Below are 15,979 nucleotides of genomic sequence, written 5' to 3' on the forward strand. Positions count from 1 at the left end.
GTATACTGTGATGTTTTAATGTGATTATGAAGCACTTTGTGACTTGTGGAAGGTGCTATAGAAATAAAAATCAACTTTACATGCATTCATTAGCGGCCTCTTTTTACCTGTTTGTATGTCTTTAAGAACGCACAGAAAAGAGAGACGTGTGTTCATGTCTCACATAAGGATTGTGGATAATGGGAAAGATGGGGGAAAAAAAAGGAAAAGTGCAATTTTCCTTGAACATCCTCTGACGTTTGCTTTCCCAGGACTTGATATCGGACACTCTGATTGGGCACACACAACCCGTATTCCAGTTCCTCTGTCCTCTCGACAAGCTGCTGAGTGAGGAGCAACATTATGGAGGCGTGTGGGGCCTTCTGAGCGGTTTGGCTTACTTCCTGACCCCGGGTCAAGAGGATGAAGAGGTAACTTTTTTTCTTTCCGTGTGTGTTCTCTTTTTTTTTAAGACCCGAAATTTGAGCTCTTGTATTGGAGCACATTAGATATGTGGGGGTACCGCTGCGCCCTGGGTTGCCGACGGGGGATATCCGGGAGCGAGGCTTCCGGGTGTTGGGCAGTCGACCACTGTGTGTGCGCGTGTGTGTGTGTATATATACAGTATGTGTGGGTGCTTTTATTTCTTTATTTATTTTGGGGGGAGGGGGCATACAGGGGTCTGCTCCGTGGGGTCAGGTGCTGGGCGATACATCTCTGGCTCCTGGGCCTCCGCCGGGTGGATGGGGGGGGGGGTGCCTCCTGCGTCCCTGGGCGGGGCGGTCCTGGGTGGGAGGTCGGGCGGGGGCTAGCCCAGGGCGGGCCGGGCTCCGCTCCCTGGGAGTGGCAGTGGTGGGGGAGGGGCGCTTCCGGCGTAGGCGGGCTCCTTTCCGGTTGCGGGGGCGTCTCTGGGCCTGCCTGGGTGTGGCCCCCGGTGCTCGTCTGCCTTTGTGGGGTGTGATCTCTCGCTGGTCTTGTGGATTGTCTGTCCTCCGGCCCGCCGGCGCCCTGTCTTTGGTTGGGATTACTTCTCTGCGGCCCCTTGCTGGTTTTCCCGGGGGGGGAGGGCTCTCTGGGCTGGCTCTTGGGGCGCTGATCTTTGGGCTGCCTGCACCTGTGGGCCTGGCGGCTTTCTGGCGGTGGGGGCTCGCCCGGGATATTTGGGGCGGGGCTCTCTGGATGGTGGAGGGGGGGCCCTCTCCTCTCATGCAATCTCAGTGACAATTACACGCTCGTACATTCCTGCACCTTTTATATATATGAAGACTTGCACACATACTTTACAGAGATACCTGTACACACGTACATATGCACACTCGCAGTACATACGTACTTCCCCACATTACTCACTGACTTAACCAGGGTGTTATTATGTTGTTGGTTTTATTACAGCGACGGTGATTTCAGCAGTATGACTATAGTTTTTTTTACAGTGATGTGCATTACAGTAATTATCACTCTGTTCACTATCATAGTTCATCATTTCATTACTACTATTATGTGTGACTGTTTCAATGCAGTATTGTCATTGTGATCACTATCATAGTTCATCATTTCATGACTACTATTATGTGTGACTGTTTCAAGGCAGTATTGTCATTGTGATCACTATCATAGTTCATCATTTCATTACTACTATTATGTGTGACTGTTTCAATGCAGTATTGTCATTGTGATCACTATCATAGTTCATCATTTCATTACTACTATTATGTGTGACTGTTTCAATGCAGTATTGTCATTGTGATCACTATCATAGTTCATCATTTCATGACTGCTATTATGACTGTTTCAATGCAGCATTGTCATTGTGGTTGTTGATATTATCTTGACTTTTCCATCAGGGTCTTTATAGTCATCACAGACATTTGCTGATGTAGTCCTGCATGTTTCTGTTGTTGTTGTCACAATTGTTGTTTCTGCTGTTGTCCCTGTCTCTGTCTTTTTTTCCCCCTCTTATCCTCGTACACCCCCCTCTGTGTTCTTTTCTCTTCTTCTCTGACCCCTCCTGCTCCGGTCTGGTTGCTCCAAACTTGCATAATAACATGCATCCAAGTCAAATAAATTCTGTATAACAGGGGAAGTGTATATCACAGTTCTCCCTGGCAGAGTAAATCTATTGAGCACTTCAGGGCATTTAGATCTACAATTCTATCTGCCTCAAAGGCTGGACAGGACAGGGGATGGAAGGAAAAAAAAAAGATATGTGGGGGTACCTAATGTTGTGGCCAGGGAGTACATGCCCCAGATGTAACTGTTAATGTTCCTTTTTTACCGTCTTGCCACATTGACCCAGAGTACAAACGACACATTTGGAGAGAAGAATTGTGCTAAGAGGAGTGCACTTCAGAGTCACTCGTCATCTAAAGAAGCGCTCTTGCATGAAGCGTGTGCTGTGTTGTTCCTGGGAGGGCCCAGCAGCAAATCTAATGCAGCCAAACAAGCAAACAAGCTGTCATGTTAAGTGGTGTCTGGAGGGGATACTCGTTAAACGAGGTGCCATGTACAGTAGTGCCACTAATGATTACGTCATGCATGTGTAAGATGGATTTTATACCTAAACTGTGGCTAAACTCCTAAGTTGGGTGCTCATCACATCGATCACAAACATAGTTTGGGTTGTTGGCATAAACCCCACTTTGCAAATGTCACATGACATCAGTCAGCTGACATTAAGCTCCCCTCTTGAATCGCTCTTATTCTTCTGCGGTGAAGATTACGTGGTGAACAGACGTGTCAAACTACGCAGAGATGCAAGTTTCATTGTTATGACTGTGATGAGGGATAAAGGAAGTGAGCGGTAAGATGTCTACTGTGTATCTATAGCAAACGTTTTGTGTTAACTTGTAGCAGCTAGTTGTGTAGAAAAGAAGGCAATAGCTTGATGGCTTTGCTTCGCGTCGCGTCATGAAGAACTCCACGACAGAAATGTTTTCCACACCCCCCTTTCTTCAACTGTTATATCATGATGAAAAGGAAAACGTGTCAATTGCTGAAAGCTTTGTAATGTTGCCTTGACATCGGCTGCCTTGTCTTTTACATCATCATGTTCATGTCTTGTGTATGTGTAATGTTACGTCATGGATAATATGTGTAATGTTTATAGCAAATACTAACTGGACGTAATGCATCAAGTGTGTGTATAATGAACGCTACGTAGCTATTTTGGCTGACATATTACCGGAACGCAGGTTATGTGCACAGTAATAACATTGAGGAATTATCTTGCTGGTGTTGCCTGTTGTTACAAGATCATTGATGTGTCTTTCCCAAAGAAAGTCACAACTTGCTTATTTTGTCCTCACAGAACTCTATCCCGCCGACAGAAGCATCAAAAGAAATCGGCACAACAGACAGTTCAAATCCACCTGGCTCCACTGAGACGAGCTGTGTTGTTAGCAGCGTTTCAGTTCCTGCCATTGTCATCTCTCCGTGCGAGCCTCTCCTGGAGCCGCCGGAGGAAGCAGAAGCAGAGAAGGAACCACAATCATCTTTAAACTCTGATTCCTCAAGTAAATGTTGTGCCCAGGACAAGTTGGAGGACTCAGACAACCCTTTGACGCACTTTAAAATGATCATCAAGGGACTGACACGGTCAAAATCACAAGAATCTCTGGCCTACGTCAAAAACCCCAGCGATGAAGATCCGGACGACACGCCCACCACCTGCAGCCGAAACGGACACCGTCACGGGGAAAGCACGGAGGGCCCGTCATGGTTGCCTCTCAGCGCCAGGTCAGCTAAGAAGGAGAAGGCGTCCAACAAGTCCAAGGTGGTCTTGGCAACGGAGGATGGATGGCAGTGTGCCAGAAGCCAAGGCACCCGGGGGCAGCTGGAGGCCACCAAAGCCATTTTTGATCTGCTGAAGGAAATATCAGGTTTGTGTCTGCATTCACCTCATTTGCATATCCTCAAAGGAGTGTTTAGTCTTTATGCTATTTCTAGCTGCGTTAAGAAGATGTTTTGTTGAAGCTGGACTAACAGCCGAAGCTGTCAAAGATGAAATGATTGAAAAGTCAAAGTAGATGTGATGCTTGGCGACAGGCTGTTAGAAACGCACACACACAAAGTTTGCCTAACTTCTGTCAAGCGGTTTCAGTGAGATGGTGGAAAGCAGGGGGTCCAGACTTCATCCAGTGAAAAATAAAGGGTGATATTCAGTAAATCAACATATGCTAACAACTTTGATATGTTTTATCTCAGCTTTGTCGTATCGGTGAACAAACGCTGTTAATGACCGTATTACCCACCACAAGTTTCACTTTTGTCATGGTTGGGTTGGTCCTGCAACTTTACTGCGGAGCGACTGTGTGTGTTTTTCACACGGACAGCCACGAGAGGGCGCTGGAGGCTTACGTGCCAGTGTTTATAAAGTGTACGTGTCACGTTGTTACACTTCTGTGCCCATAGATGGCACTGATGTGTGGCATGTGTGGCGCTGTCAGTTATGCTGTCGCTATGCTGGAGACAAGATGTTGCCGCCCGCTCTGAAATAAAGCCACCCAAACAAGAGAAAAGTTTCTCTCTTTTTAGCTGACATATGAAGATATCGCAGCCAGTATCTGCTACTCATACAGTATCACTCCTTTACCACTGCAGATGTATCAAGACAATGAGGGGCTAGCCACATGCAAACCTTTGCAGGTGAAAAGGGCAAAGTATTTTATGGTTTCAGCCTTTTTTTCAGCTTCTAAAGACAACTGAGAAAGACGGACAAAGAGAAAGATTACAAGCTGCAAGTGGTGGAATATGCATCCATCCATTTTCTATACCGTTTCATCCTCATTAGGGTCGCGGGCGTATGCTGGAGCCTATCCCAGCTGACTTCGGGCGACAGGCGACACCCTGGACTGGTCGCCAGCCAATGGCAGGGCACATATAGACAAACAACCATTCACACTCACATTCATACCTATGGACAATTTAGAGTCACCAATTAACCTCACCTGCATGTTTTTTTGGGGGGGGAATGTGGGAGGAAGCCAGAGTACCCGGAGAAACCCACGCGCGGTGGAATATGCATGTGAAAAGGCTAATGGAGTTTGGAGTGAAGGGGACTGGTGAGGGCTAGCTAAAAGCGGAGTAAACTCCAACTGCAATGAAGCAAGCAAACAAACAAAGCTAATCCTAAAAAATCTCCATGGCCACAAGTTGACAGGTGGGTGCGTGTACAACGTGCTGCCAGGAGAGGCTTTGTCAACAGTGCCGTTACGATCTATGTTCTACGTTCTACGTTCTTTTAAAATGTTGTGTGATTTTCTTTTCGAATGATTCTGACTTTCTAATCTTTTTGTCTTTCTTCCCGTCATAAACTCCTGATGAGAAAGTTTAGTTTGTCTAACACTGCTGTTGTCTTCGTAGGAAATTCCATTCTCATAAACATATTTGACGCCATTTTGAAACCCGTCATGCCCATCTTGAAAAGGTGAGTGAGGTTGGCACCTTTTCCTTGCCACGCGTGCCCTCTCATCTTGCGCTGATCCTGGTCTCTGCAGGAAAGTCAACTCCTTCTTGAACAAGATGAATCCGAGCGAGGCGGAGATGGCCGCCTACATCAACACTCTGTGCGACAAACTGTGGCCTCACGACCCCGCCCCCCCTCCTCCTCTGCCTCGCACAGATGAGGAGAAAAACGAGAGCAGGGAGCGAGCGCACAACCTCATCAGTGCCCGTTGTACGACGCCGCTCATGATAAGCGCTGGTTGCTGCGTGACGATGGCTGATGTTTTCTTCTCTCGTAGACTCGCACTACCTCGTCCTCAAGAAGACCGACATGGAGAACGTTTTTAACCTTTTCCAGGACGCTGACAAAAACAAAGCACTGGCTTACGTAAGTTACTTTCCCTTCATCATCTCAAACGCTGGATTCACTAACACTTCTTCAAACAAAAAAGTCAAGCGGTAGACCAAAAAAATGAGCCGAAGGATTCCATTGGCTGTCTGTCGACACCCAGGACCATCCTCGCCCAAATGAAGGTCGTTACTGGTGCCTCACTATATCGGGGTTTATTACAAATGAATTAATAAATAAAAGGGCTATTATTGGTATAAAGAACAAATATACTGTAGCTGTATTGAAGCAAATGCTACTTATTCTTGACCTAAATGAACTCCAATACACATGGAAGGCAGTTGTGAATGCAGTGTTCTGCATCGGCCACTAGGTGTCAGTGTTGGGTGAGACAGGCGCCAGACTCCTCACTGAGGTTCCCAGGGAACACATTCACCTCAGAGCTCTTCTGATTTGCTGCTGATGCTCCTTTGATCCTTTTAAAGATCTCTTATTTCATTGGCTGCTTCTAGCTAGGTGGCAGTAGTGCTCAACCCAGTTAAACAAGCTACCATACTAACCATTATCATGATAACGTTTTCAAAGTTTTCAAAGGTAAATGTACATAATGTTTTCATTTTTAATGTTAGCATGCTAACAGTTAGCATGTTAACATTATTAGTATGCTAGTGTTTGCATTTAGGCCATTTTTCATATGTATAAACCTACATAGACTTACCATGCTAACAGTTAGCATGCTAGATACAGCATTTCAGTCCGGCGTCAGCCCGTCGGGTTTTGGCCGCAGGATTGGACAGCGAGTGCAGAATTGCAGTTCAGCGCCATCACCAGCGTTCACATGCCATTTTTCCCGAAATTGCACATTTCTAGTTTGTCGAATGTCTTATTTTGTCTGATTGTGTCTACTATATTGGTGACTATAGGGGTGTTATGTCATGTCTAGAGGGCTGTAATCATGTTAAAAAGTGTATTTAGAAGATTGTAAACGGGTTTTCTGTGCCACCAAAATATTCCATTTCTTAATATGGAATCCTACTTTGTGGAAATTCACTTATCACGGCCGGGTCAGGAACCAATGGAACTGCCATAAATGAGGGATGACTGTATATCAAAAGTGTATGATTTCAATGACCTCCAATCTAATATTATTATTATTATTATGATTCCCCCCCCCCCCCCCCCCCCCCCCCCCCCCCCCCCCCTTTCAGATGCTTTTGTCATTTCTCTTACGGGAATTTTTCCCTCACGACCATTCGCTCAGTCTGGGCACCGCTGTCCTGCTGAAAGTGACCAACCTCACTGCTTGACCTCTGAATGTCTTTAATGGTGCTTTTTCATTTTTATTATCTTTTGTTTTTTTGTTTTGTTTTGAAGAATGTACACTTATTTATTAAACACCCTGAAAAGCCTTAAACCCGTCAAGAATGAAAACTGTGCCAGGACCCACTTGCTGATATTTGACCTCAAATGAAAGATGAAGTGAGTTTGTGATGACATTTGATTGAAAATGGATTCACGTTGTGATACGGCGATATTGCTGACACTCCCCAGACGACAATGCTCGTCAGCATAGCTTTGACTTTTCTATCCTGATTGACGGGACTTATTTACACAAGAGATCATCTCCTCCTCTAATCATCACGTCAAACATGGACCGCCGCAGGAAACTTGAACATTGGAAGCTGTGAAATATATTCAATGTACAGCATAGCTAGAGTACGTATTTTAATAAGACTGTGACTTTGGTTCCTGTGCTTCATTGGAGGTGTAGGAGGGGTGAAGTAAGGTCCTTGTCATGATTCCTGTCTGATTAAACTGCAATCACGTATCATTCATGCTACCTTTGTTTAGGATGGAAATATTAGGAGGGAGTGTCCAAACTTTTTTTTCTTTACTGAGGGTGGGATATAGAAAAATGAAAGGATGTAGGGGCCACATTTTCGTTCGTGAAAGACACTAAAACTGAAGTCACCTTTTTGAGGGGTTTAACTAGTATGTGCAGTGAGGTTCATGGCTGGTGAGGCACTGACTCTTTTGGATTTTTTTAAAATGTTAATACAGGTTGGTCATTAAGATGATAAGAAAAAGACGAGATTGATTCACTTTTGTTTAAACAAAAAATGTTTAAAGTACGTCTTAGTCCCATTTATCTGTTCTGGTAAATTACATTATTCTCATATTACGACTTTTTCTTGTAAATTGACAACTTTATTGTCGAAATCTCAGATTATGTTTTTTTCCAATGTGCCCCTAATAATCTACAAGTGTCAAAACAAAACAATGCTGGCGTTTCCTAAATGGCAGAACAGCAGCAACAAGCACCTTCCAGCTCACGCACACATGACCCCTTCAGGGTGTAGCGGTACTGCAAGCGTTTCACAAATTACATTTATGTATTTTATTGTCCGATTCACACTTGCATGTAAGAAAGTCATGGTGTATAATGAATGCTTCTGCAACATATTATGGGTGACATCCCGACAAGCAGAAAGTGTCTGGTCCAAGATCCAACTCAGCGTGCAGAGTGGCAGCAGGCCAGCAAGCTGGTGGTAGCCTCACTTTATCAGCAAACGAGGACAACAATATGGACAATTTAGAGTCTCCAATGAAGCTAACATGCATGTGTTTGGAATGTGGGAGGAAACTGGAGTACCCGGACAAAACCCACGCACGCACAGGGAGAACATGCAAACACACACACACACACACACACACACACACACACACACACACAGATTCCAACCCAGGTCTTCCCGATCTCCTGACTGTGTGGCCAACATGCTAATCACTAGTTGGCATGTTGGCCACCGTGCGGCCCTGTCAGTTTTCACGTATTTGATTGTGTCCTCTGTTTTATTGTTGTTGTATATTAGCTTGGCTACATTGTGCATCACCCCACTACCTCGTATACTTCCGGGTTTAAAATAAATCATTAAATGACTTCAAATAATGACTTAGTTATTTAAATGTATTTCTTTTTTACATTTCAATTGATTTGAATATTAAATATGTTAAACGTTAAATAGTACATTAAGTAAATGTCTTGTATTCTTTATGCTGTGATATGAAACAAACTACTTTTTCAAATTTACCAGACACATTGCATAGAGTATCTGAATTTGAATCTGTATCGGATCGGAAACGAAATCAGTGGAATTGCACATCATTAGTTTCCGGGCCGTATCTTGCTACAGGCGAACTAGGCGACTGCCTCGGGACCCCAAGCCAACAGGGGGCTCCAGTGCTGCATGTGCAGCCTCATCTGAGGAGCATGAAAATGTCCTGTCTTCATGTGTAGGGGCCGAGGACACCTCGCCTGTCCGACGACGAGCCCTCATGACGGACACATTGTCCGAGCATCCGGCGTGCTTCCATGGTGATCATGACAACCAGGACTGGGGGCACCGTGTACGCCTCGCCTGTCCGACGACGGGCCGCCCTGACCGACACGCTGGGCAGCTGCCAGCGTTAAACAGAACGTAAAGGTGCCACAGGAGGACAAACACAGGAAACGGGTATGACAAAATAAAAGTCTAAACAGGAAAGGATGCCGAAAAACAAGGAAAAACACTAACACAGAGAAGTCCAGCCGTTTATTTCGCCTTTGTATGATTTTGTTTCCTACTGTTTTAATGCATTTGACTATTTGCTGTAGTATTCTAACAACTGTCAAAATAAATAAAGGTGACACATTTGTACTCACAATCTCAGTGTGTAGACCTGTCCCATTTTGCTTTTATGTTACCAGGATACAAACCTACGAGATTTCAAATGTCTTTTATAGGCATGGCCAAGGGGCAGGACATGTTGAACACATATTGCCCGCTCTTGCCACATTTATTGTTTTCTTATTATGATGTTGATGCATTTAAGGTGTAAACGCTACACTGGGTTTTATTTATTGATTTATGGACGATTGTTATTTTCTTTTTTTCAGTTTAACTTGACTGAGGGGCTCAACTGCAAGGGATAGTTAGGATTTTTGACATGAAGTTGTATGACATCCCCATCAGCGGTCTAGTACACCAACAGTGACTTACACCCCCAATTGGTCCCGTGAGTCCGGTTGTGGTCGGAGGAACAAGCTCGCTGTCATCCGCTGTGGAACGCATACATAAACAAGATGGCGGAAGAAGAGTGGCATTAGCTCGAGCGTCTTCATCACATACACAAGAAGGAACAGGCAATACGGCGGGAGACAAATATCACGGCAAGCGTTTTGTGAGGTCTGATTTTTTATGAGACATTTTGTGGTGCAATGTTTGACTCTTCTGAATGCATATTGCTTTGAGAAGCCGAACTCCTTACTTAAATGACCCAGCAACTAAGCGGAACTACGTTACTCGTCACGGATCTCCAACCAGAGCCGGACTCACGGACCAATTGGGGGCGTAAGTCGCTGTTGATGGGCTGCACTGCTGATGGGGATGTCATACAACTTCATGTCAAAACATCCTAACTATCCATTTAAGATGTTTCAGTTGGAACTGCAGCCTGTTTTGCTGGTGTAAATTGTGGCATCTTTGATTTTATTCGTCGTAGATTGACAAACCAGGGCCCCCCAAACAGCATCTTGCCTGGGGCCCCCATAAGGCCATCACGTCCCTGCTGGGTTTAACAACTTTTTCCACTGAGGGCCACATATTGAAAAATCCAAAGTTGCAGGATGCCACGTTGATATTTCATTCATTTTATGTTATTGTTAGTTATTATTATTAGAGATGCACAATATCTTTTTTTTCAAACTGATGACATTCTGCTTCTCAAGGCAGATATGGTACCGATAACTTTTTTATATTTACTTTTAAAAAAATGTAGATGTAAGGGTAGTTTGTGCACACATGGAGGTAAGAAAGGACTGGAACTAATTAGGATTTGTTGATTAGTCCTAATGAAATATGATGACATGACTACTACTACATCACTACTATCAGGAGAACCAGAGTATAGAGGGGGAGGAGCCACCTGCTGTCTCCCAGCAAGGTGCACTGTATTCGGACACACGCTCCAAGCAACTGGTGGGTCGCTACAGAGGTCAGGAGAACCGGAGTATAGAGTGAAGGGAGCCACCTTCGGACACGCTTCGGTGCGCCACCACGGACGTCTGGCAAACCCTTTTCAAACACCACAGTGCTGGTGTTTCAGACAACTCGCACGTGAAATGTCTTCCTTTGAAAGTGAATGTTTGTTTATCATTGAGCTGAGGGGAAGTTACCACAGGCCCTTAACGTCACACGCAAGATAGGAGCGCTGGATTTGCTTACCTGCACAGTATGGGTAATCTCACCTCATTGGAGCGTTTTTTAAAATGAGCGGTTATTGGAACTATTTTTTATGGACATGGACAAAAAAAATCGATGGGTTAAAAAAAAGATTAATTTTTAAGAGAGCACACAAAATATTTGCGAGATCTCGCAAATGTAGAGATGGGCAAATTCTGAAGACGGAAATTAAATGATGCATTTCCACCGAATTTTTGCTATGTGAAGGCAAGCTATGACAGGAAGTGTGTCCCGTCGCTTCACATAGTTTTGCAAGATAACGCAAAACTTTTGCAAGCTTTCACAAAAATGTGTCTTTTTTTTGAACATACAATCTTTTTTCTCCATGTCCCATAATTTTTAATGTTATGGGATTTATCAGTACAATGTCATAATTGCCTCATATCGGCCCAATAATTATCATGCACCCCTAGTTATTAGTATCAACATGTCCACCTTTTCTCTTTACATTGTTCCTTTTTGATCTATTTTTTAAATAGATTTTTGCTGTTTTTTTTTCCAAATGTGTTTTATTTCTTCAATGTGGCGCGGCAAAGGCCCCCGGGCCACAGTTTGGACACCCCTGATTTAACATGAGATTCTGAAAGCATGTTTATCCTGGCTAAAATGTACATGACCTCCTGGAAAGCGATATCATTGACACGTTTATCATGACAGGATGACATGCACTGCAGGACAGGTGTGAACGCCCTTATTTTGGCGGGCTGCACCTTCTCCGGGGAGGAAGTGGCAGCCGCGTCACGCCTGGTGTCTGCGCAGCTGTGGACAATTATCGTTAGTGGCTGTTAAAAGTTCATTGCCTTTGTTACTCTTGTTCCTCATTCTCCGTATCGGTGCTGTCACCTAAAGTTACTTTCCTGGACTACCTGGACCCTGCTAACAGAGCCCTTTTTCCTCTGTCGCTTTTTGTTCGTTCCTATTGTGCAACATTAAAGGTTTTTTGTTTGCAAGCCGCCACCTCGTCTCTGTGTATTGGGGGTCACGCACTCGACAGCCTCAACTCGTGCCTGACAGATCGTGACACAGGAAGCTTGAAAATCATCAAAGAGCCGCTACTGAAAGACAGTGGTCCCCAACCCCCGGGCCGCGGCCCGGTACCCGGCCTTGGGTCATTTGGTACCGGGCCGCACAGAAAGAAAAAGTAATTTCCATTATTTCATTTTTTTATGTTTTATTTTGAAAAGTGGCCGGATTCTCTCTGTTACATCCGTCTCACTGACGCGTGTCCCTTGTGCGTGTGCTAACACAGATAGATTACTACTGTATTTGTACCATTTTTCTTTCACCTCATATTTGGTGTCAAATGCTGATACTATGTGGGAATGCATAAAGGTAAGTTTGGATGACTTATTGAGTGCTAACACTGCCTTTTACAACACACGTCAAACAGCCATGTAATCATCTCTCTGGAAAAACTTGGCTGGAACTTGAACTGGTGGATGGTGGGTTGTCATTCATTTGTGCTTTTAATTTGATGTTATTCATGTCTTAGTTTTACACAATACATAATAAATAAGATAAATTAGATCGCTATAATGTACGAAACACACGGATAGTCAGCCATTTTGGATTTGGACCATTTCTTTGTTTTCTGTGCAATGAGCGGTTGTTGAATTTTATCTATAGAATATGCTGTGAGCCAAGAGTAAAAAAACAAGTTTGGTGCTACAAATGGCCTCGGGGCCGCACTTTGAACACCCCTGTTCTTGGATGAAAAAATCATCTCTCAGAGTTCAACTGAGGAAACAATATTCATTATTTAGTACTTTTCATACCCTTAGGCAATCCCTATGCAGGTAGACAAATGGTGAGGAAAAAGTACATGAAGTAAGCAAGTGTGTAGAAAGGAGAGAAAGAAAACAAAAGCATGTATAATAAATGATCCCAGCATTACTCTTCTTTCCGTTTCTTCCACATCGTCACACAGGACACAACCTCCAGGCAACCACTGCATTTAGTTCAGAGTCTCCCCAAGCCGACGCAGCCGTGTCCCTGCTTTTTAATTATGGAAATGTACAAGAATGAATTGCAGGATTATTCAGGTCCAGGTCACTGGAGGGAGATTATTAGAAAGCGCGTCATTATTCATGTTTTATTGGTTTTTCGGCTCCATGGGCCAAGCAACACCATTCCAAGTTGTATTGCAAGAAGGGCACAATGGGGAATCTTGTATAATCATGTTAGCCTCTTGAGACGTTCATTTGTTTACATGACTCATCATGCAGCTGATGAAAATGTTCACATGCTGGTGAGAATTGAGGTACAAGAATCAGTGTGGATTCAGTTTGATTGTTTCAGTCATTATTAACGTGAGGAAATATTCCATCATAAATGATTGCAAGAAATACTGCAATGAAGAAGGCTCTTGGGCGATTCCATGGGTGCAGAACATATAAGGAGTCATGCCAAAGTAAAATATTCTGATAAATTCCCAGAGAAAGTTCAATATATACTTGATTTCTTCATGAAAATGCACCTACTCCATCATGACTGACATTTCACAGATAGGACAAATTGCATAGAAGAGCTTAGGCTAACTTGCTCTCGCAAGATAGCACCAAGTACCCAAAGTCCCAAAGTGGTTTTATAGTGTCCCGACATCATGCTAGGGCATTTGCAGTTATATCATTGAAAGTCAGTCTACCGTTTCAAATCAAACCTTCAACTTCGACATTGAAACATGTTGAGTGAATAACTGGATGACTGGAAGAGAGCTGATGTTCAGTGCCTGCAGGTGGTCCTCCACGCCGCCGGGTGGCGCTGCGTGGATGAGTAGCAGCAAATAGACAAGCGTGGTAGAATCCAACATGTCTGCGCCCTGAAGGATAGCAACGCTAACGGCGACGAACATCAGCAAAACAAGACAGGTACACTTTCTGCTTTATGCTGTTCCTTTTGGAGGTGTAGTCGCTGCTTTTTGTGTTTTTTGTTTTGTGCTGCGCTGTGGTCTTTTATTTTGTGTATGTGCGGAGTTGATGTGACAGTGACGTTAGCTTGTGACGTCCAATGTGACTCGAGGCTGCCAGCCACCTTTCCTTTAAAATTAATTACAAATAGCTGACGCTGCTTTTGATATGTTCCTCGTCACTACCCGATCTTTGACATGGTTAGGCTCTTAAATCTTGATTTGTGCTTCGATGTTTTGGAATTGATGTGTTTTGAAGGACATGGATGTATTTTGGATCACCTTAGCTATGCGATTGCAAGTACACTAAGTCCCCAACTAACGAACACAATTGGTTCCAGACCACCGTTTTTATGTCGAATTGATGTTAAGTAGGGGAAAATGTAATATTACCAATGATATAGGTACTACATGTACATGTATGCATATACAGTATATGCGTATGTATGTAAATATGAGTTTGGATGCAGTAGTAATATTAAACGAGGATAATTAATGAAAATAACAGTAATAAAAGTGATATAATAATACGTAATGATAAATGTTATTTACCTTTGAAGAGGAGTGGTCGAGCATATGTTGTAGTGGTGGAGGAGGAGGAGATATTGAAAAAAGAACAAATCGTCGTCATTGTTAGGCTCTTCTAAAAGAGGTAGTGTTCTGTGGATGGTGTAGAATTAAGCAGGCCTATTAACTCTTCATAAAAATCACAAGCTCTGTCCAGGTTGTATTATACAGCTAACAATGTAGCTTTCTCTCTGCCGCTGTTCTACCGCTGTTGGTCCCATAAGCAGTGTCACAGTGCCCTCTGCTGGTCAAGCATGTACCAGTATAAATATGGGTTGGCTGGTCAAGCATGTAGCAGTATAAATATGGACTTTATAAGGCAAAACACATGAAAATATAGACTAGTCGGCTTTGTTCGTATCTCTGAAAGTTCGCAGTCAGATGTTAGTTAGTAGGGGACTGAGTGAATGCTTGACTGCTTTAACAAAAGCGTTTTCATGTTTTTCTTTTTTTTTTCTCCCAGGAAAGGTAATGTTTTGCTAAGTATTGTTAAATTTTACTATGTTCACCTAACAACATCATACATGCTAGAGGAAGCATAGCTTCATTTTTGAAGAGTAACATATTGACTTGAACATAAGACGACCGGTTTTCAGAAAAGACTAAATTAATGTTAAAATAACACTTTGAGACACTTAAACACACGTGTTTGTGTGTGAGTGACGGGAAGAAAAACACCAACTCGCCTGAGGTAGAAGTTGTTTGGTGCCCCGTGTGGGTTTATATGTATAAATGAGGGGTGCATGATAATCTGACCTATATGAGGGAATTATGATGTCATACGATAAATCCGACAACATTTAAAAACAGCCCAGATAACTGATCATTTAAAAAAAACCTTCCAGTGAGGCACTTCACGTGTTGAGGCACTTGTGACCTCACTTGTAAACAAAGATTCACTTTAGAGGAAGAACGTTGTACCAAATGCTCCACGATGAGGAGAAAAACCTTATCAACCACTTGAAACGCTGGCACCGCGGTGTTTTAAAAGTGCAAAAGGTTTGCCGGAGACCTCCGTGGCGTCGCACCGGCTGCTTGGAGCGTGTGCCTGAACACAGTGCACCTTGCTGGGCCATGCCAGGTGGCTCCTCCTGCTCTCTACTCTGGTTCTCCTGATGGTAGTGATGTAGTAGTGGTAGTGATGTAGTAGTAGTAGTGGCTGAGACGTTCGTGACATGGCTGAGACGTCCGTGACATGGCTGCATTCCATGTGGAAGTGGTAAGTTTTTGGCTTCAAGCCTTTTTCCCGAGTCTGTTTGAAACACTTTCTGAAGTTTAGAATAAGTCAATTGGAGAGGCTAACTAGTTATCTCAGTAGCTTGCTATGCTAGTGTCAGCCGTCTGCTTTGCGGTCGGGTCTTGAACCAATTAAGCGCAATAAACGAGGACGACTGTGTCATTTTTGGCGAGATTCCGCATTTAACAGTAGATTCTGTTATTATTTGCCAATCCCAC

The 15,979-nt window shown here is 43.7% G+C and overlaps 2 protein-coding genes across 3 annotated transcripts in view; both read left to right on the forward strand.

The window, feature by feature from the left end:
• Positions 1–9,529, forward strand: part of si:rp71-46j2.7 (uncharacterized) — a 29,294-nt gene extending 19,765 nt beyond the window's left edge. Inside the window, exons 11-16 of one of the 2 annotated variants that reach the window (XM_054792449.1) lie at positions 252–410; positions 3,287–3,857; positions 5,341–5,404; positions 5,475–5,653; positions 5,721–5,809; positions 9,069–9,529. In XM_054792449.1, coding sequence (XP_054648424.1) covers positions 252–410; positions 3,287–3,857; positions 5,341–5,404; positions 5,475–5,653; positions 5,721–5,809; positions 9,069–9,110 — 1,104 coding nt within the window. In that variant the 3' untranslated portion in view covers positions 9,111–9,529. Of the gene's footprint in view, positions 1–251; positions 411–3,286; positions 3,858–5,340; positions 5,405–5,474; positions 5,654–5,720; positions 5,810–6,978; positions 9,046–9,068 lie in introns of those variants that run through there. The other variant, XM_054792448.1, reaches the window with a different exon arrangement.
• Positions 9,530–13,810: 4,281 nt separating this feature from the next.
• Positions 13,811–15,979, forward strand: part of mrpl11 (mitochondrial ribosomal protein L11) — a 68,760-nt gene continuing 66,591 nt past the window's right edge. Inside the window, exon 1 of the mRNA XM_054792968.1 lies at positions 13,811–13,919. The gene's annotated coding sequence lies outside the window, so the exon portion shown is untranslated. The remainder of the gene's footprint in view (positions 13,920–15,979) is intronic.

The sequence above is a fragment of the Dunckerocampus dactyliophorus genome, chromosome 11 (genome assembly GCF_027744805.1).
Source record: "Dunckerocampus dactyliophorus isolate RoL2022-P2 chromosome 11, RoL_Ddac_1.1, whole genome shotgun sequence".
In the NCBI taxonomy this organism is placed as follows: Eukaryota; Metazoa; Chordata; class Actinopteri; order Syngnathiformes; family Syngnathidae; genus Dunckerocampus; species Dunckerocampus dactyliophorus.